The 22,522-nt window shown below is 35.4% G+C and overlaps 1 protein-coding gene and 1 long non-coding RNA gene across 5 annotated transcripts in view; one reads left to right on the forward strand and one right to left on the reverse strand.

Annotated features, from left to right (window-relative positions):
• LOC108406956 (survival of motor neuron protein) overlaps positions 1 to 22,522 on the forward strand; it is a 37,808-nt gene that overhangs the window by 12,856 nt on the left and 2,430 nt on the right. For 2 of the 4 annotated variants that reach the window (XM_017675996.3, XM_073235387.1), the window contains 7 exons: positions 453 to 572; positions 1,432 to 1,632; positions 1,789 to 1,944; positions 9,330 to 9,422; positions 10,223 to 10,333; positions 16,159 to 16,209; positions 20,849 to 20,874. In XM_017675996.3, coding sequence (XP_017531485.1) covers positions 453 to 572; positions 1,432 to 1,632; positions 1,789 to 1,944; positions 9,330 to 9,422; positions 10,223 to 10,333; positions 16,159 to 16,206 — 729 coding nt within the window. In that variant the 3' untranslated portion in view covers positions 16,207 to 16,209; positions 20,849 to 20,874. Of the gene's footprint in view, positions 1 to 452; positions 573 to 1,431; positions 1,633 to 1,788; positions 1,945 to 9,329; positions 9,423 to 10,222; positions 10,334 to 16,158; positions 16,210 to 19,934; positions 20,800 to 20,848; positions 20,875 to 22,522 lie in introns of those variants that run through there. The other 2 variants (XM_017675997.3, XM_073235375.1) reach the window with 2 other exon arrangements.
• On the reverse strand, positions 14,210 to 22,324 carry LOC108406957 (uncharacterized). Its single transcript, XR_001855606.3, has 3 exons — positions 22,282 to 22,324; positions 17,661 to 17,731; positions 14,210 to 14,646 (listed from the first exon to the last, which is right to left on the reverse strand). It is a non-coding gene; the product is annotated as an uncharacterized lncRNA (long non-coding RNA).

Here is a 22,522-nt window from a genome sequence, read left to right on the forward strand (position 1 = left end):
TGGAAATTGGATTGAACTAAGGAAAAAATTCAGAGATGAATAATAGCTTTGAAAATCTTTGCAGAGAGGTTTTAATCAATCATAAGCAGGTAAGAAAGGATGGCCAATTCTTGTTGTGAATGCCCAAGGCTTGACCAGAGAAGTAATAAAAGCACTGGGGCCCTATATTGCTGTACCACCTACAATGTCATAGATATTAGGAAGAAGAATCAATAGAGTCTAATGTTACAGAAAGGTTGAAAGTGAGATTTCTTACAAAGGGTCTTTAGAGCTGACAATCAGATATATGATGCCTTCAAGAGCAGTTTCTATAGCGTCTAGGATGGTGAAAAGAGGAAGTAGAGGCTCTCTGAGGTGGTGAGGCCTTGAGACCAGCTTATAGTGACTGAGTTATATTGTGATTTTTTTTGTTTCACTCTGTAACATGTATGTTTCTATTCGTATTTTCATAGCATGCTCTAAAGAATGGTGACATTTCTGAAACTTCAGATAAACCAAAAGGCACGCCGAAAAGAAAGCCTGCTAAGAAGAATAAAAACCAAAAAAAGAATACCACAACTCCCTTGAAGCAGGTTATTTTAAAACATTTAGATTTAACTTCAAAGAATTTCTTGTTACTGTCCATATTAAATAGTATAAAACAAATTACTGATACAGTGTTCTTCATTGACATGTAACTTAACTGTAAAATTTCTAAAACAACTATTAAATTTATGCTTGTTCAGGAACATGCATATCAATAAAAGTATAAGGAATAAAAGCATAGGTGGGACTGATAAATACTAAATTCAGGACAGTGTTTACTTTATGTTGGTGGGCAGAGAAGGCAGTTCTATTTGGGAAGAATACCTGAGGGCTTTAAACTGAATTGGCAGTGTTCCACTTCTTAAGGTGAGAGATGGTGTTCTTTTTTTCCTTAAAAAACCCTAAAATTACTAATAGCCGGGAACCACAAATTCTGGGTAGAGTCATTTTTTGTTATTTAAAACAGTACACCTGAAAGATAAATATTTTGGTGTCTCAGTAACTTTAGTTTCATCAGTACCAAGGAGTAAGAGAACTAACATTTGATAAACACTTTCTGTGTGCCAGGCCAGAGTGTTGGTCACTTTATATGCTTACCTTCTTTCTATTATTCACAACAAATATGTGAGGTAGATTATATTATATTCACTTAACTAATGAGGAAAATAAGATTTAAAGAAATAAGAAGCTTGTCCATGATTATATAAATGGTAAATTATATTTATGTTGGAGTTCAGACAATGTGTTTTTGACCTCAAGGCTTTTTCATTTTACCATTCTGCCTTCGAGATCAGTTAACTGGAAGCTCTACCCTCCGCACACCACCCCACCTCACCTAAACAAGATTATAATTTAACCTCTTTAAAAGAAGTATGTATGTGTATGTAGCTTTGGTTTCTTTTATAGTGGAAAGTTGGTGACAGATGTTCTGCCATTTGGTCAGAAGATGGCTGCATTTACCCAGCTACAATTGCTTCAGTTGATTTTAAGAGAGAAACCTGTACTGTGATTTACACTGGATATGGAAATACAGAAGAGCAAAACATGTCTGATCTACTTTCCCCATCCTCTGAAGCAACTAACAGTGTAGAACAGAGTGCTCAGGAGGTAAGCATACAAAAAGGCAATCGTAACAAAATTCTTGGAAACAGAAACCAGATGAGAAAACTAAGCAGTATGACTAGTCAGTTTGACCCACTGAGGCATTAAACTTTTCTTAATGAGACCTTTATAACAAAAATTAATATTTTTTTCTTTCTAAAGAATGAAAATGAAAGTCAAATTTCAACAGATGAAAGTGAGAACTCCTCCAGGTCTCCTGGCAATAAACCAAATAACATCAGCTCAAAAGCTGCTCCATGGAATTCTTTTCTCCCTCCACCACTCCACATGCAGGGATCAGGATTGGGACCAGGAAAGGTATATTTCTGCCCAGAGAAGGTTTCCGGGAAAATAATAATAATGGAACTGTATGAATTGTTATCTTTCCCCATGAAACTTCTGTAGCTTTCTGTAGATGTTATAAATACGCATTTAAGAATTCTCTGTAAAGGAACTAATGTAGTAGTGCGGAATTGTTTATAATGAAATACTTTCTCAACTACTTGTGTGGAGTATTAGGTATTAGGCTAATGTAGTGAACTTAACTTAGCATGATAATATTTTATCATCAGCTGGGTGTTGCACTATAGTTACCCTTGTCACTTGTATATCTTATAAATATAAAAATATAAAAATTGAAGAGAACACAGTATTTACATCTAATACAGATAAAATCCTAAGGAGGGGGAGATTAAAGATGGTGGCGGGAGAGTTGAGGCAGAAGCCTCCTCCCAAAACCACATATAATATTAAAATATAGTTAAACTAAACCTAAAAGAGCAATGGGAAAGAAGGCTGCACTGGACTGCAAACAACTGAAGAAAAGAGCAGACCTCACGAAACAGGGTAACATATCAAAGTGGTATTCCAGTGGAACCCAAGCCGTTCCCCCACCCCAGCTCACCAACAGGAGAAAGAGAAATGGAGTGGGGAGGGGGTGGAAGCCTAGGACTGCTGAACACTCTGGGAGCACAAACCTACATTGCATGGTGCTCTGGAGAATAGTGGGGTTGGAAAGCTAAGACAGGTGAAATATTTTTGAGAGACTGAGATCCAGCCACTTGTGGAAAACGGACCCACATCCAGCTGCTCTGGAACAAAAGAAAGGAGGGCAGAGAGACTTCCTAACAGTGACAGGGCTGCTAAAGGGGCAAGGATTGCACAGAGCTTGCTGCTCAGGAGAAAGAAGAGGTGGGTAAAATTGTCCGGGCATACTCTGCCCAGCAGGTTGGAAACTTTAGGGATCTTCAGGTGCTCCATACTCCTGGCTGTCTAGGCAGCTCTGAGGCCCGCCACCATGATACACAGCCTGCTGCACATTCCTCCCAGCTTGCCAGCACCACCTCACAGACAAGCAACCCCTGCCGTGGTATCAGGCCAGGCAGCGGGTGGACCCACCTATGGCAGCTATAAACACAAAGCACAGAGGCTTACACCTGTGCACTCCACCCACCTGTTCTGGCAGTGGAGACAGACACAGCAGCTGGGAAGCAGGAAACACCTCTTACCTCCCCCCAAGCGCCAGCACTGCTCCGCTGCAACCCCTGACATTGCTCCAGGGTGGCTGAGCAGCCACAGAGAGTAGAGCTTCTGGGCACTAGAGGGCACAACATTAAAATATAAAATGTAAAAGGAACCTGGTTCAAACCAAAATCCCACAAACACCAGAAAACAGAGAAGTGAAATTGAACTTATCAATCTTCCTAAAAGAGATTTCAAAATAAAAATCATAAACATGCAACTGGACAGCTACATGTAAGAGAATGAAACTGGATCACTGTCTAACTCCATACACAAAAGTAAATTCGAAATGGATCAAAGACCTGAATGGAAGTCATGAAACCATAAAACTCTTAGGAAAAAACATAGGCAAAAATCTCTTGCACACAAGCATGAACAACTTCTTCATGAATATATCTTCCCGGGCAAGGGAAACAAAAGCAAAAATGAACAAGTGGGACTATATCAAGCTGAAAAACTTCTGTACAGCAAAGGACACCATCAGTAGACCAAAAAGGTACCCTACAGTATGAGAGAATATATTCATAAATGACAGATCTGATAAAGAGTTGACATCCAAAATATATAAAGAGCTCATGGACCTCAACAAACAAAAAGCAAATAAGCCAATTAAAAAATGGGCAGAGGAGCTGAACAGAAAGTTCTCCAAAGAAGAAATTCAGATGGCCAACAGACACATGAAAAGATGCTCCACATCGCTAATGATCAGAGAAATGCAAATTTAAACCACAATGAGATATCACCTCACACCAGTAAGGATCGCCACCATCCAAAAGACAAGCAACAACAAATGTTGGTGAGGTTGTGGATAAAAGGGGAACCCTCCTACACTGCTGGTGGGAATGTAAATTAGTTCAGCCATTGTGGAAAGCAGTATAGAGGTTTCTCAGAAAGCTCAAAATAGAAATACCATTTGACCCAGGAATTCCACTTCTAGGAATTTACCCTAAGAATGCAGCAGCCCAGTTCAAAAAAGACATATGCACCCCTATGTTTATGGCAGCACTGTTTACAATAGCCAAGAAATGGAAGCAACCTAATGTCTATCAGTAGATGAATGGATAAAGAAGAGGTGGTATACACAATGGAATATTATTCAGCCATAAGAAGAAAACAAATCCTACCATTTGCAACAACTTGGATAGAGCTAGAGGGTATTATGCTCAGTGAAATAAGCCAGGCGGAGAAAGACAAGTTCCAAATGATTTCACTCATATGCAGAGTATAAGAACAAAGAAAAACTGAAGGAACAAAACAGCAGCAGAATCACAGAACCCAAGAATGGACTAACAGTTACCAAAGGGGAAGAAGGGACTGGGGAGGATGGGTGCGAAGGGAGGGATAAGGGCAGGATAAAGAAAGGGGCCTTACAATTAGCATGTATAATGTGGGAGAGGCATAGGGAGGAATGTGCAACACAGTGAAGACAAGTAGTAATTCTACAGCATCTTACTATGCTGATGGACAGTGACTGTACTGGGGTTTGTGGGGGAGACTTGGTGAAGGGGGAAGTCTAGTAAACATAATATTCTTCATGTAATTGTAGATTAAGGATAACAAAATGAATTTTAAAAAATAAAATAAAAAAAGAAGAAAAAATTACCAACAGCATTCTTCATTGAACTGGAAAAAATAGTTCAAAAATTCATATGGAACCACCAAAGACTCCGAATAGCCAAAGCAATCCTGAGAAGGAAGAATAAAGTGGGAGAGATCTCGCTCCCCAACTTCAAGCTCTACTACAAAGCCACAGTAATCAAGACAATTTGATACTGGCACAAGAACAGAGCCACAGACCAGTGGAACAGAATAGAGTCTCCAGACATTAACCCAAACATATATGGTCAATTAATATACAATAAAGGAGCCATGGACATACAATGGGGAAATGACAGCCTCTTCAACACCTGTTGTTGGCAAAACTGGACAGCTACACATAAGAGAATGAAACTGGATCTCTGTCTAACCCCATACACAAAAATAAATTTGAAATGGATCAAAGACCTGAATATAAAACATAAAACTCTTAGAAAAAAACACAGGCAAAAATCTCTTGGACATAAACATGAGCGACTTCTTCGTGAACATATCTCCCCGGGCAAGGGAAACAAAAGCAAAAATGAACAAGTGGGACTATATCTAGCTGAAAAACTTCTGTACAGCAAAGGATACCACCAATAAAACAAAAAGGTACCCTACAGTATGGGAGAATATATTCATAAATGACAGATCCGATAAAGGCTTGACATCCAAAATATATAAAGACTTCACACACCTCAACAAACAAAAAGCAAATAAGCCAATTAAAAAATGGGCAGAGGAGCTGAATAGACAGTTCTCTAAAGAAGAAATTCAGATGGCCAACAGACACATGAAAAGATGCTCCACATCGCTAGTCATCAGAGAAATGCAAATTAAAACCACAATGAGATATCACCTCACACCAGTAAAGCTCACCACCATCCAAAAGACAAACAACAAATGTAGGCAAGGTTGTGGAGAAAGGGGAACCCTCCTACACTGCTGGTGGGAATGTAAATTAGTTCATCCATTGTGGAAAGCAGTATGGAGGTCCCTCAAAAAGCTCAAAATAGAAATACCATTTGACCCAGGAATTCTAGGTCATTTACCCTAGGTTTTTTGGGATTTCTAGGGATTTACCCTAAGAATGCAGCAGCCCAGTTTGAAAAAGACAGATGCACCCCTATGTTTATCGCAGCACTATTTACAGTAGCCAAGAAATGGAAGCAACCTAGTGTCCAATGCACAATGGAATATTATTCAGCCATAAGAAGAAAACAAATCCTACCATTTGCAACAACATGGGTGGAGCTAGAGGGTATTATGCTCAGTGAAATAAGCCAGGCAGAGAAAGACAAGTACCAAATGATTTCACTCATATGCGGAGTATAAGAACAAAGAAAAAGTGTAGGAACAAAAAAGCAGCAGAATCACAGAACCCAAGAATGGACTAACAGTTACCAATGGGAAAGGGACTGGGGTGGTTGGGTGGGAAGGGAGAGATAAGGGTGGGGAAAAAGAATGGGGGCATTATGATTAGCATGTACGATTAGCATGTACAACACAGAGAAGACGTAGTGATTCTACAGCATCTTACTATGTTGATGGACAGCGACTGTAATGGGGTCTGTGGGGGTAACTTGGTGAAGGGGGGAGCTTAGTAAACATAATGTTCCTTATGCAGTTGTAGATTAACGATACCAAAAAAGAAAAATGAGCCTGGCAGTCCAGGCTTTGTGAAAAAGAAAGAAAAAAGAAAAAAAAAGAATCCACTCCAAAACTACTAGATCTAATATCTGAATTCATTAAAGTTGCAGAATACAAAATTAATACACAGAAATTTGTTGCATTCCTGTACACTAACAATGAACTATCAAAAAGAAATCAGGAGAACAATTTCATTCATAATTGCATCAAAAAGAATAAAATACCTAGGAATAAACCTAACCAAGGACCTGAAAGACCTATACCCTGAAAACTACAAGGCACTCATGAGAGAAATTAAACAAGATAAATGGAGACACATCCTGTGCTCATGGATAGGAAGAAATAATATTGTTTAAGTGGCCTTCCTGCTAAAGCAATCTATACCCTGAAAACTACAAGGCACTCATGAGAGAAATTAAACAAGATAAATGGAGACACATCCTGTGCTCATGGATAGGAAGAAATAATATTGTTTAAGTGGCCTTCCTGCTAAAGCAATCTACAGATTCAATGCAATTCCTATCAAAATACCAACAGTATTCTTCAACGAACTAGTGCAAGTAGTTCTAAAATTCGTATGGAACCACAAAAAACCCTAAGTAGCCAAAGCAATCCTGAGAAGGAAGAATAAAGTCAGGGGATTTCACTCCCTAACTTCGAGCTCTACTACAAAGCCACAGTAATCAAGATAATTTGGTGCTGGCACAAGAACAGACCCATAGATCAATGAAAGAGACTAGAGAGCCCAGATATAAACCCAAGTATATATGGTCAATTAATATGCGATAAAGGAGCCATGGATATACAATGGGGAAATAACAGCCTCTTCAACAACTGGTATTGGTAAAACTGGACAGCTACATGCAAGAGAATGAATTATTGTCTAACCCCATACACAAAAGTAAACTCAAAATGGATCAAAGATCTGAATGTAAGTCATGAAACCATAAAACTCTTAGAGGAAAACATAGGCAAAAATCTCTTGAATATAAGCATGAGCAACTTTTTTCCTGAACGCATCTCCTTGGGCAAGGGAAACAAAAGCAAAAATGAACAAATAGTACTACATCAAGCTAAAAAGCTTCTGTACAGCAAAGGACACTCATCAGCAGAACAAAAAGGCATCCTACAGTATGGGAGAATATATCTGTAAATGACATATCTGACAAAGCATTAACATCCAAAATATATAAAGAACTCTTACACCTCAATAACCAAAAAGCAAATAACTCAATTAACAAATGGGCAGAGGATATGAACAGACACTTCTCCAAAGAAGAAATTCAAATGGCCAAGAGGCATATGTAAAGGTGCTCCACATCACTAATTATCAGGGAGATGCAAATTAAAACCACAGTGTGATATCACCGTACACCAGTGAGGATGGCCAACATCGAACAGACCAGGAACAACAAATGCTGGTGAGGATTCAGAGAAAGGGAACCCTCTTACACTGCTGGTGGGAATGTAAGCTAGTTCAACCATTGTGGAAAGCAGTATGGAGGTTCCTCAAAAAACTAAAAATAGAAATACATTTGACTCAGGAGTTCCACTCCTAGGAATTTACCCAAAGAAAACAAGTTCTCAGATTCAGAAAGAGATATGCCCCCCTATGTTTATTGGGGCACTATTTACAATAGCCAAAATATGTAAGCAGCCTAAGTGTCCATCCATACATGAATGGATAAAGAAGAGGTGGTACATATATATACACAATGGAATGCTATTCAGCCATCAAAAAGAAACAAATCATACCATTTGCAACATGGATGGAGCTACAGAGTATTATGCTCAGTGAAATAAATCAGGCAGAGAAAGACAAATACCAAATGATATCCCTCATTTGTGTAATATAACAAAGAACCATAACTGAAGGAACAAAATAGCAGCCAACTCACAGACTCCAAGAAGAGACTGGTGGTTACCAAAGGGGAGGGTTGGGGGATGGTGTGAGGGGAGGGAGAAGGGTTTGAGGGGTATTATGATTAGTTCACATTGTGTGGCCGAGGTCACGGGGAAGACGTTGTAGCACAGAGCAGGCAAATAGGGACTCTGTGGCATCTTACTACTGTGACAGTGACTGCAATGGAGTATGGGGGGGACTCGATAATAAGGGTAAATGTTGTGACCACATTGTTTTTCTTGTGAAAACTTCATAAGAGTGTATATTGACACCCTAATAATAAATAATCCTAGGGAGGATTGTTTTGTCAAGTTAAATTGTAAATATTGTTTTCCATTATCATTCTTTTGGTTATAAGTATTGAAACAAAAAGGAGTTTTAAGTTATATCATGAAACACAAGTAGACATGTTTCTGTGCAATTGTTTTGTAGAAAGCAGTGGTTTCTTTACTGGAGATTATCATATTCAGGGAATAATAATAAAAATTTTAAAGAGTTATGTGTGACTTATTAAAACTTCTCTTATGATTTTTTTCTAAGAGCTTATTTAGGTTTCTGTTATATTAGTGTTTCTACAGTGATCATACCTTTAATTTATGCATACAAACATGCTTCATTGGTCTCAAGAGGCTGATAGGTTTGTTAAGTGAGAAGTTCACTCATTTTTACAATATAAGCTCTAAGTTAATATTTGTAACTCAAAAGACGTCCATAGAAAGATTATACAATTTACTTAATGAAATCATGGTGGATATAGTCTTTTATAATTGAAACATCTTGCTAAATAAACTGCCTTAGACTTACTAGGTAATTAAAAATCTTTCTACGTTGGTTTTACTCCCCATATGTCTGTACAGAAAGAAAATAAGAAAAATTTAGGTTTATGAGTCTTTTTACCTTAGCACTTGTTACATGTAATTCTACTTAATCTTTTTGATATGTATAATACAGATATTTTGGGCAATCATTTTGACTTCTTGGCATTGAGTCATTTTCCCTTCTTTGATATTGAAATTGGTTAATTAATCTTGCTTTGAAATATTCTTTATAGCCAGGTCTGAAATTCAGTGGTCCACCACCACCACCACCACCACCACCACACTTCCTATCATGCTGGCTGCCTCCATTTCCTTCTGGACCACCAGTAAGTGCAAAAGAATTCAGATTAAAATTTGCTTTCATACATAGTTTGGGGTTTAGCAAAACAGGTGATTAGGAAATGTCATTTTAGACCATCCCTAGGGCCAGATTCTAATGGGTGAAATTTGAAGTAAACCTCGGTTTTTCCATTTTTAATGCCCTTCTGCTACCCAGATCCAGTCCTCTTAAGAGTCCCAACTCTGAGACCTATATTGCCTGCTTCCTTCCTGTCAGAAGTTGTTTCTCTTTCTATGGGGCAGTAGGTCCTCTTTGAAAGGATTTAACTATGTATGAATAAGGACTAATGTTTTGCCATTCCAAGTATGCTTTGCTTCATCTCAACTATCTGGATATCTTAATGGTAGACTTTCAGGTATCAATAATAGGCTAGAAAGACACTTTTGGCAAATTGTGTGTGGTGGGGTTGGAGCAGCACAGATGTACCCAAAACCTTTATATACTTGAAATGGTGTGTGGTTGTCTTTTGAGGAAAACCGTAAAAGTATGTTTGGTCTTTTACCTGTAGCCTCATAATGGGATCAGAAAAATAGTTCTAATCAAAGCAAAATGTTTATACTTTTTATGTGACCTGTTAGCTTTTGATTCATGTTCAGTTTAATTTTATTGGTCTTCAGTACTGCTAGTGGCTTTCTCCAAATACCATTTTTTTAAAAAATTACATAGGAGATGACATGTAATGTAGGAAAAGATACAATTAACATGTTTCATTCTCTCTGTAAAATGGATCTCCAGCCTTGATATGTCTGTTTACTGACTTTAAAGTATGTCTTTCTCCATTTCCAGATAATTCCCCCACCACCTCCCATATGTCCAGATTCTCTTGATGATGCTGATGCCTTGGGAAGCATGTTAATCTCTTGGTACATGAGTGGCTATCATACTGGTTACTATATGGTAGGTGATCACTCAGCATCTTTTCCCAACAATCACTTTGTGGTTATATGACTTTGTAACTAAAAAAATGATCTGTTATGTTATATAAATCTAAGGGTTGAAAACTACCTTAAAGTTGAAAATATGCAACTGTCTGTTTAAGGCTTAAGTTACTATTACATTGTCCCTGCTAAGCACAATTGTAGGGCATTTAAAAGTCTTTGATGCTATTAGATTATTCTTCTTATATGTTTCTAACTTAATGGTGCTTTCTAAGTTCTCTTCTAGTCTCACTAGTCTTTTGTGTTAATTTCAAATAAAATGGATTTAATTTCAAATTAACTGGAAAAAGAAAGGATAATAACTTTCCAAAAAAAAGAAAAATAATACTAGGTTCTTTTAAAAATTTTACATAAAGGAAGGTCTAGGGTGATAAATGTCAAACTGGGCCTTAGGAACCTAAACTTCAAACTTGTCATTTTATAAATCCGTCTGTTGCAGACATATTCTATTACAATTTGGCAGGAAATTTTTTAACTTTTTAAAAGGAAATTACTATGTTATGGAAGATTATGATGAGATACATATTGTAGGCACTTCAATTTCAGTTAATAATATAGAAGAAAATAACTGACTTGAAGGTGTAGTTTTTTAAAGTGTTTCATCTGTACATGTCTCCATTAATATTCTTATTTAAAAATTACCCTTCAGTGGTTGTATAACCATGGAATATTTGTCCTATATGAAGGAATCCTCCTTTTAATGACCAAAAGGTAATGAAAAATAACAAATTAATTTGAGATCAATCATCTTTCTGATCTTCCCTCTTCTGTACTTCAAATTTTTCTGCATGTATTTTTCAAGTGTGAAATAATTAAAAAATAATATGTATAATGTATATATAAAGTATTGACATGTTTATTTTTAAATTTTTTAGACAGGGAGAGATAGAGGAGGGAGAAATTGATCCATAGCTCTTCCACCCAGATGTACCATATATAAACTTAATTTCAGGTCCATATTATGCATCAGTTTTTGGTTTTGTTTGGTTGCTGTTAATATAAGATTTTTATTAAAATATATATGCAGAAAATGCATATTTTAGATGTGAATGGCTTGATGAATTTCACATGATCACATCTGTGTAATCAGCACCATTAAAAAGAGCATTATCACAATTCTTAAGCCTCCTTAGTGTCTTCTAGTTATCAGTTCCTTTCCCAAGGGTAACCATTTTCCTGACTTCTAATGTCATTGATTAGTTTTGCCTTTTTTGAACTTATATGGATTTTATCATATATACACTGCTTTGTGGCTGGCTTATTTTTGTTCAGACCTTTGTGCAATGAATATATATTGTGTGTAGTTGTAGCTGTATTGCTTTCCATTGTCTGAATATACCATAATCCATTTATTTGTTTTAACCATTGATGGACATTTGGGTTGTTTCCAATTTTGGCTTATTAAAAATAGCGTTGCCTTGAATATTTTTAAAATGAAGTCTTCAAATCAGGAATTAAAATTGATGTAATACTATGATATAATCTACTGGCCTTATTCAAATCTTGCCAGTTGTCTTACAAATGTCCTTCACAACAACGAAAAAAATTGTGTTTTTTAAATACAGAACTGAGGATCCAGAATTTAGGCCCACATGTTATATTTTGTTGTCATATCTCTTAGTGTTATCTAGTTTGTTTTTTATGTTGTCATCATACCATTTGCATCGTCTTATACCCTTTAAAAATATATGTATTTCTTAATCACAATGACTACATATGATACTTGAATACCTTATCTTATAAAAAAGGCACATTAAAGGTAAGACAAAAATCCTATTGGTGACCAAAGCCAGTCCCAGTTCCTACCTCTCTCTATAGATATTAGTTTGCTGAATATAGCTTTTCAAATCTCTTTCTCTGCATTCAAGTATGTATGAGTGCTCAAAGCACATTGTGTTATGTTCATCTTTCTTTATATGAAGACATATGAAAACTTAGCTGCAGTTTGCTTGTCTCACTCATCAGTCTGCGTTGGTGACCTATGTAGCTCTACCATTTAGCTAAATTTAGTGACCATTTGCTTCAACTATATTCTTTATAACTTATCTAGCTATTACATCATTTCTCTCCTCCCCTTCATAGCCAGACTTCTTAAAAGAGTTCTCTCTAGTTGTTCTCTTTACTTCCTTACCTCATGTTGTCTCTTCATACCTATCAAGTGAACTTCCTGTCTTCCCTGCTCTGAGAAGGGGAGAGATTTTACCTGCAGATGGCTGTATCAGTGGTCATTTCTCTGCTTTATCTTTCCTATCTCTTTCCTATTTTTATACATTTGAGCACACATTTGAAACATTTTTTCTCTTGCCTTCAGTGACACCAATTAATCTACTGGTTTTATACTCTTCCTCGGCTGCTCCTTCTAGACTCCTTTAACTCCTAAACTCCTTAGCTCCTTTTCCTTCTCTTCCTAGTGTCTAAGTGGAATTCTTTATTCCCAGCCCCTATCGACCTTCTCTCAGCAGTAAATCCTCACTAGGTGACCTCATCCACTCCATGACTTAGAATTGCATGTTTGTACTGGTGGTTCTCAGATGTCTAGCTCTGAATTTCAGACTTAATTATCCAACTGCCTGCTTTCTGTCACCACACTGGATGTCTATAGGTACATCTCAAACTAAATGTAGCTAAAACAAAACTAGTAGTGTCATCCCACTCACCTGTTTCCACAGCCTTTACATCTTCAGTAAGCAGTAACATTAGCGCAGTAAGAGCACCAATTTCTCAAGCCTCAAACCCCAAATTTAGCCTTCATTTCTTACTTCCCTTCACTTTATAACATCCAGTTTATAAGATCCTGTTGACTATTTCCATACAGATCCTGAATCAATGCACTTTGTTTTCTCTCCACTGCTTCTACCCCATTCGAAATATTATCATCTTTTAATTGAGATATAATTAACTTTAAAAGTGCACAATTCAGTTGTTTTTAAATTATATTCACAAAGTTGTGCAAACACCATCACTAATTCTAGAACATTTTCGTCACCCATAATGAAACCCCATACCCATTAGCAGTCACTCTCCAATACCTGCTCCTCCCAGACTTAAGCAACCATTTATCTACTTTCTTTTTTTACAGATTTACCTGTTGGACAATTCATATACACAGAATCATATATGGCCTTTCGTGTCTGGCTATGTTTCTTAAGGTTTCTCTGTGTTGTAACATTTATCAGTACTCCATTTTTTTTATTGCTGAATAATATTGTATATGCATTTTGTTTATGGCTTTTTGAATTGTTTCCTCTTTTTGGTTACAGTAATTGTTACAAGCATTTGTGTATAAAATTTTGTATGGACATGTTTTCAGTTTTCTTGGGTACATGTCTAGGAGTAGAATTGCTGGCTCACAAGTTTACTCTAGAGGAACTGCCAAACTTTTTAAAAGTGGCTACACCATTTTACCATTTCCATCAGAATGAGTGAGGGTACATATTTCTCCACATTCTTGTCAACACTTATTATTGCCTCCCTGTTTCACTATAGCCATCCTAGTGGGTGTGAAGTAATACCTTATTGTGGTTTTGATTTGCATTTCTGTAATGACTAAAAGATGTTGAGCATCTTTTCATGTGCTTGTTGGCCATTTATATATTTTCATATCTATATTGGGCTCTTTGTCTTTTCGTTAATGGGTTCTAATAGCTCTTCATATATTCTGGGTAATAAGACATTGTCTCTTATCTCACTACAATAGATCCCAACTATTCTTTTTACCTATAAAACCTCATATCCCACGCTGCCAAATTCATTATCCACACAGCAGTTAGAAGTGGTATTTAAAAATGTAACAAAGATCATGTCTATCCCTTTAAAAACTCTCTGATAGCTTCCAGTCACACTTAAGTTAAAACCCACAACCATAATCCTGGTTTGCAAAGTATTACATCATGTCTATCTTGCCAGCTTCTTTACTTACATCTTACTCCATGCTCTTCCATTCCTGCAATACTGGCTTCTTTTCTTCTTCATATACCAGGCTTACATCTTCTTCAGGGCCTTTGCCCTCCCTGTTCTTGAGTCTGGAAAGTTCTTACCCCAGATCTCACTTGTTTGGCTTCTTGTCATTCAGATCTCAACTGAAATTTCACCTTCCCTGTTTAATATAGAAGTGATTCTCCCTAATTCTCTATAATATCAACCCACTTAGATTCACTGTGTGGCATGTATCATTACTGGTATGATTTTCCTTACCTGTTTTTCTGTCTCTCTCCAGTAGGAGTAAGCTCCTGAGAGCAGGGACGCTTGGCTCTCTGGCATCTGGAATAGTACCTAGTTCATAATAAGTCTGGTTCAGAATAAGTTCATAGTTTGCTGATGTTGAACATTAGCAAGTTTTTCCTGTGATAATGAGATAACTTTTTATATGTAAACCATTTATACACACATACTTCTTATAGGTTATTTCCTTATGATATCAGTAAGTAACTGTTAGTGAATCAAAATGTATAAACATTTTAATAGCTTTTGACACTGCTGGCTGGCTTTCCACAGTTCTTACTTCCATATGTATTGCCACCAGTGCAACTTGAAAATGTCTGTTTTACCACACCCTTAAACGAACCTTACTGTTTTCTGTAACGTACAGCTGTAGCAGTAGTTGAAGAATATGGGTATACCTAATGTGTAAGAACATCTTTGATTTGAAGGATGACATGGATGAAAAATTAGAGCTGGTTACATTTATAAACATTCCTTTTCATATACTTGATTGTACTGTTATTAAAACCTAGTAGAGTTTTAATGGACTTTTAACTCTGGTCCTGACCAACAAAATACAGCTGTTCTGTTTCTTTCATGAGTTCAAGCAACAGTTCTTGGGTAAACAGCCTTGTCCAGAAAAATACCTGGCACAAATTCAAGTCTAACCTATGACTGACTTATTCCAGAGAAATGATCTTTATTTTTAGTATTATTTGTATATTTGCATAAATTAAAATATAAACATGTTTATATTCAGAAGTGTAAAGAAACAGCAGTTTCCTATATCTTGCATTTTTGACTCTGAATTGTTTGCCATTGAAAAGAAGCCACTACTCATTGTCAAGTTTTCCAACAGCCTAAGTATGTTTTAGCCTAGCAGTTGCTTTAGCCTAGCAGTTCTTAACGATTGCTCCACAGAAACATGATTAACAACTTTTCCATTACCAGCCTCTTCCCATGAGAGCAGCTGGATACAATTCAGGTCTAGCTCTTAACCTCTAGAAATCTAGAAATCTAAGCAGAACATATCACTAAGAATAATGATATCGGAATAACGTAAAATAGGCTATAACTTTGGTACTTACTAGTAACAAATCACTTTTAATACATCTTAGGTCATCTAAGGTATAGGTCAGTGGTAAAGTGAAACACTGGTTTATATGTAGAAAAAGACAAAGAATTGAGGCCAGATTTGAAGAACAGGACATTTGGGCTAGGTCTGACCAGGGAAAACAATAAGTAATAACTTCTAAAATGTTCTTCTTTAGAGACTATTGATCTTTAATGATTTTATTTTAATAAATAAGACACATTGTATATTTTATTTGAGGGAAATAAAGTATAAGTCAGCTTAGGAGCATCATTGTATTTAGTGAAAGGAAAATTTCTTTATTGTAGCCTAATAATTGTTTACTTTGGAATCACTTTTAAAGCACATTTGAAGGCTGTAAACTTATTTTCTGATGATATTTTTTGTTAAATAGAATTAGTGAAATGTTTTATTTGAGCAAAAATGTTTATTCACAACTCTATATAACATTTGTATGCTTATTCTTTTAAATTCCTTTATTTTCCTTACAGGGTTTCAAACAAAATCAGAAAGAAGGAAGGTGCTCACATTTCAATTAAGGAGTAAGTCTGCCATTATTATATAAGTGATTCTTCTGTATAAATTTTGTACTTTGTAGAAAACATGTTTAAGAATTGAAATGTGAAAAGTTAAAAAATTAATGTAAAAGTATATTAAAGACATCTTGATACCAAAACTATTTGATAAAAGGTTGATACATATCCTCTCTGGAATTCTCATTATATTAAACTATCATCTCAGCAAATATTTGTTCATTGATGGTATGGAAAGAAAAATATACCTTTATAGTAAATAGATCCTTACAATCAGTGATGAAACTTTGAATCACTGTAGTCAGACAGTCAGGCTTACTTTTCAGTTTGTGATACAGTATGAAATACATTGTATTAACTATGAAGTGTTTTGGTCAAAAGAGTTTAACTGGAGTTTAATTAAGCCTTTAAGGTCTCCTTTCCCATTTACCAGAAATGGGAATAGACCAACAAGTTAAATAACACCGAAAAAGAAACGATTAGGTCCAGAGTGTGGAATGTTGCAGAAGATAATTGGTCTCTTTTCAAAAAGTCAGTGTCATGAAAGAAAAAGTGACATGGAGTACGTAACTACTCCAAATTAAAAGCTATTTACAAGATTTAACTTGTAATGTTAACATCCTTGATCAAATCCTGGCTTAAAAAGCCATCTATAAAAGACTTGAGAGTTAAGGAAATTTGAATGTGGACTGGATTTTAAATGATAATAGATAATTGCAAATTTTATGAACTGTGAGAGGGTGTTGTAGTTTAGGAGAATATCTTCTTAAATTTGCATACTGAAGTATTTAGAAGTGAAATAAATGTATGTATGTAATATATTTTTAAATTATTAAACCAAATGCATTATGTGTATGCATGAACTATATATATGGCTATTATTGAAACTACATTGTACCCAGGGATGTTTATGGGACTGTTTTTTCTATTTTCTGTATGTTTGAAAAATACATAAGAAAAATGCTCAGTATTTTTAAACTAAACTAATAACAGCTATGTGTCTATCATTGTGTTCCTTTTTCACATATTATTTTATACTTTTGGTCCATATTCATCTGTATTTTGATATGGATGCCATCACAGCATTTTGTGTTGGTGTATGTATCCCTCACTTAATATCACACATTTAATGTTTTTACAGATTCTTACTGTCAGATTGTTTGCCTATATGTTATGCCACTATTCCTTTAATTCAGTAGTTTTTGGCATTCTGGATAATGTTGAAGTCAATTCCTTCTTATACATAGTAATTTGATTCTGTTCTGTCATAGCCTTAGGTTAAATTTATATACTGTGTCTATTAGATAAAAGATGGTAGACATTATGATTCTTGGTAGATGTTTCCACATTGCCTTGAAAAGCAAATTTTGAAAAACATTTTCTGTTTGATTTTCAAAGATGTAGTCTGGAAGGAGTATTTTTTAAATTAGATAAATCATCACATTTAAAGGGGTAGTTACCTGTGTTTCACTCTTTGGTTAAAGTCATTTTCATTCCGTTGGCATTCTTCAGCTAGATCATTCAGCCAAGTCTAAAAAAGGGAAATAGATAAATGTGGGATGAAACAGATTAAAGTTTTCGAAGCAGAGAATGTACAAAGCCAGAAGCATCAGAACACAGTGTATTTCAAGGCCTCAGGTAGCTGAAATGTCATAAACCTGTTCATAAGGCCACTCAGCCACCTTATCCTCCACCTCCTCAATCCATGTAATTTCTCTTCTCTGAATCTGCTCTCTGCTCTTTCTGCTTATTTCAATTACCTAGCTTTTCACATTACATTCTCCTTGTTGTTTATATATATATATGTCTATTCTCTATCATTAAAGGAAAGGCATTATATTCTTGTTCATGTTTACAGTAACTTGTACAGTTTTTTTATTATTAAGGTATCATTGATATACACTCTAATGAAGGTTTCACATGAAAAACAATGTGGTTAAACATTCACCTATATCAAGTCCCCCCCATGCCCCATTGAACTCACTGCCCATCAGTGTAATAAGATGCCACATAGTCACTATTTGTCTTATCTGTGCTACACTGTCTTCCCCATGACCCCCCCCAACACACACACAGTTTTTTTGTCTGTACAGTTTTTTTGAAGTGTAGGATGGGCTTAAAGCATAGAGTGGAGAGAATGTCAAAGAAGAGAGAAAATGGTAAATGGCAGAGAAATTTCAGAGTTTTCAGATCAGATCTTTTCACCCATCATGAAGGGTTAGACATCAGTTCTATATTTTGCTGATTTTAAAGATGACTTTATTTATAACAGATCCTGCATTAGATGAATGGTTTTGAAAGTTGAGTTAATTATAATTATGTTTGACCTAGGGTTTTTAGGCACTATTTACCTTAACTTAAATAATGAATAATGAAGCAACTTCCTCCTTAAGTACAGAGGCAAAACAGCAAAGCCACAGTGTAAGTCTTACTAATCCTAATAATAAAGTTAAAAGGGAGCTAGTTTTCTAGCTTTCCCTGTGAGAATTGTTCTTGCAATTGTGAGGAATACTAGATGGATGGTGCTGCGGTCTGTCCCTCAGCCCCAGCAGGACCTACATTCAGAAGAGAGACAGAACGTGAAGTGCCTTACATGAAGAGTGCCTTCATTCAGGGATCAGCCAGAGATTACTTTATCTCTGCATGGTTGCCATTAACAGAAATGGGTTAATGATTTTTAACAGTTATGAACCTAAGTCATGTGTTGTTTGAAGCTCTTGGTGAATGGAAAAACTGAATTCAGTTCAGAAATCAAATTGTGAAAGTTTAGCAAGAGCAACTCCTGCTTTTGCAGAAGTCCATGTTTTATATGCAGCAATTAATGGTAGAAATTCAGTATTTCATTATCTGAGTACTTGGCATTTGGTCATTTTTATGTATGAAGTATGGCCTTTCAAGAGGAGTCAAGAACATTTGTACACAGCCCTCATTTTTTCCCCAATACTTTTTATGAGGTATAATTTGTATATAATAAAATGTACAGATTTAAAGTGAAGAGCTTTGATTAATTTTGAGGAAGTATACCATTATAACTACACTTAAAGATTTAGAATATTCCCTCACTCTAGGATGTCCCTTTGTACCCCATTATATTCACCACACATCCATTCTGGCAGTCACCATTCTGACTTTAATGAGTAAAAACTAGTTTCACCAATTTTAGAACTTCATATAATGGAATCATATAGTATATATTCTTTTGCGTGGGATGTTCTTTTAAGTTAAAATTACTTGTGAGTTCAGTTATTGTCCTGACTTAATACACCTAACATTTTTGAAGATACTAAGTATTGGAGAAACTAATATCTGAGCTTTGAAGTTCTGGTCCTGTCATTATTAGTTATTGTAACACATAAATTGACCTCTTATCTCTTAAAATGGCATATAACTTAAGGTTGAGCTATATTCTACTTTAAATAAAACCAGTGTTTGGTTTCCAAGTAGAAGACAGAGGTGAAGAAGTGTGCCTGAACATTAATGAGTCTTTGTGTTTAGGTAGACTTCTGCTTAAATATAAATAAAATCTTACTTTATAGAATTTGGTTTTAGTAGACCCTTAGGTATGTGTTTCGGGTTTTTATTATAAGGGAAACTGGAAACTCATGTGAAATTTTCTTTTAAAAGTAATAGTAGCTATATTTTTTGAGTGATTACTATATGTGGTAGGCATAGTTATTTGACTTAATCGTTATATCATCATCAAGTTAGATACTATCATTATTCCCATTTTACAGATGAGAAAGCAGACTCACAAAGGTGAAATGACTTAGCTTGGCCATGGTTAACGTGGACCTCTACAACCTCAGAACTCTCCGCACCTCTCAGCTCCGCAGCAACTGCTTCTTCCAGACTCTGTGGAGTCTCGTTCTATATGTGCATAATTTAGGATTCAGGCAAAGACCGAAGTGGAAACCCTACATTAATTAATATGGAAAAAAAATCCAGAGCCCAAAAATAACCTCTGTTAGACTTTTCTGATATGTTAGGAAACATCTGCTACAAGGTGCACAAAAGAAATCAGGATAAGTAACAGATGTTCCCAGACACAGTTCAAAGCTATGGTGGCTTGATGCTGAGTGTAATTCCTAGGGAAGGAGCTTGGCAGTGGCTCTATAATGGCTCACTGCAAAATGCTGAATGCTAGTTTCGTGTTTTGCCTTTTTTCATAGAAGTGAAAATCCTCCTGGGATTTCTTTTGGTTAGAATAGGTACAGTATACAGTACTAATGTAGGTCTTTTGTAAAAGTGAAGTGGCATAATGCCAGCTTTCAAAAAGCAGGGGATATTTGTATTCAGTTTATTCATTTTATTTTTTTAAACTACATTGTCCCTTGTTATGTATAGCAATCTGATAAGATATATTTAAATGAAGATAAGATGCAAAACTGTGTAGTGTACTACCAGACATTTGTGTAAATACGTATTCATGTATGTATGTGCACCGATGATCATGTCAGGGCAATACTCAAGTTACCTCTGGAGGGACTAGGAAACGGCACGCGGGAGACTTCATCGCATACTTTTTTGTACTTCTAATTTTGTGCGTCGTACATTTATTGACAGTAAATAATACTTAATTAAAATAAAGCTGATAAGCTATATCTATCATCATTAGTCCTTTAAACTTTTTAATTTTTCATTTTTATAGGTAATTCATATATTGTGCTTTAATAGGTAAGTTTTTTTCCCTCATTTCTTGGAAAATACTGATATATGTATAAAACTGTCTTGTTTTAAACAGTTGCAGGATATTTTTATATATATATATATATGTATGTGTACTAATTTAATTGAACTCATGGAAGTTTAGGTTGTTTTGAATTGTTTGCTATGCAGTACTACAGTCAGTATTCTTTTACATAATTCTTTTTGCAAAGGTATGAGTACATCGTTAGGGTTATAAATAGAACTAGAATGTAGAATAATCTAGAATTAAATTCTAGAATTAGAACTGCTGGATTAAAGATACATTTATAATTTTAATAGAATCTTTGCCAGATTGCTCTCAGTAGAGATATATTATACTAATTTATATTGCCACCACTATATTCCCAATACTATTTGAGAGTCCCTGTTTCACACAGTCTAGCCAACAAACCTTTGGATCTTTGTCAAGCTGATAGTTGAAAATAGGTATCTCACTGTATTTATAGTTTAATGTTTATCTTATTGTGAAGCACCTTTTCATGTGTTCATAGATATATATTAAACAATGCGTTTTTCAACAGAAACACACACAAAACAAGGCTATACCTGGATCAGTTAATAAAAATGTGACCAAAGGTTTGCGGGAACCCAGCCCCAAGTATAGGAGAAATGACTCAGGCATCACAAATTCAGTGTTTGTGGCAACTTTTTAGAATATAACTGCCATGAATAATGAGAATCGACTCTTTTGAGTCATTTTACAAGCATTTTGCAGAAGAATAAGGAGATTGTGAAAATAAATTTGTTAGCAATTCTAATAATAATTCAAAAATGGCAAGCCCAAATTTTATTGCATATTTTCCCAGTTTTGAATGTGTAAGTGTATGTGTGAGAGAATGCATATATGTATCTCCAAAATGGATAACATTTTTTGAATGCAACTGAATGTTCACCATTATGTATGAAGCTGGAATGTATTTACCTTTCAAATTCTGATTCTAGAGCTTAAATGCATATCTACTATATTCTAGTTTATCATTCCTTCAATTCTTTAATGTACTTGCTTCCTCAAAATAGTGCTTTTGAAAACTTCATGGCTTATCACTTGGTTGAATAGACAAATGATAGCTCTCTTCTTTGTTGCATTACAGCAAAATATTTCATTTTTACATTTATAAACACCAATTTGAATAATAAAAATATTTTTTTCATTTCTACGTCATCTGTTAACTTCCAGTTACTTGTATGCACATCTGTCTTCCACATTTGTCCACTTACACTCTACCATGTAAATTTTGATGCACAAGCATCATAAAAAATGAACACTGCCACATGTCTTTTTAGCCAAACGGATGGTTCAGGTTTTTATCACAAAATCTTACATGATGAAATCCTTCATGTTGAAGTACTAACTGAATGATAGTACTATATTACCTCTTTTGTGCTCACCGACTGCTGGTCTAAATGTTGTCTTTTTACATTCATCTTCTAGTTGAGTTTAATAATTACCAAGTGACTTCCTTTGTCCATTATGTTCTCTTTCTGTTATGGACAGGAAAAAAGTATAAATTTCCAACTATTCAAGGAAAGCCTAAAAAAACTGCAAGGATGGTGTCTTTATATTTCTATTAAAAGTTCTTGAAAGATGATCCAGTACTTTGGGCAAGAGAGTAAG

The sequence above is a fragment of the Manis javanica genome, chromosome 1 (genome assembly GCF_040802235.1).
Source record: "Manis javanica isolate MJ-LG chromosome 1, MJ_LKY, whole genome shotgun sequence".
NCBI classification, from domain to species: domain Eukaryota; kingdom Metazoa; phylum Chordata; class Mammalia; order Pholidota; family Manidae; genus Manis; species Manis javanica.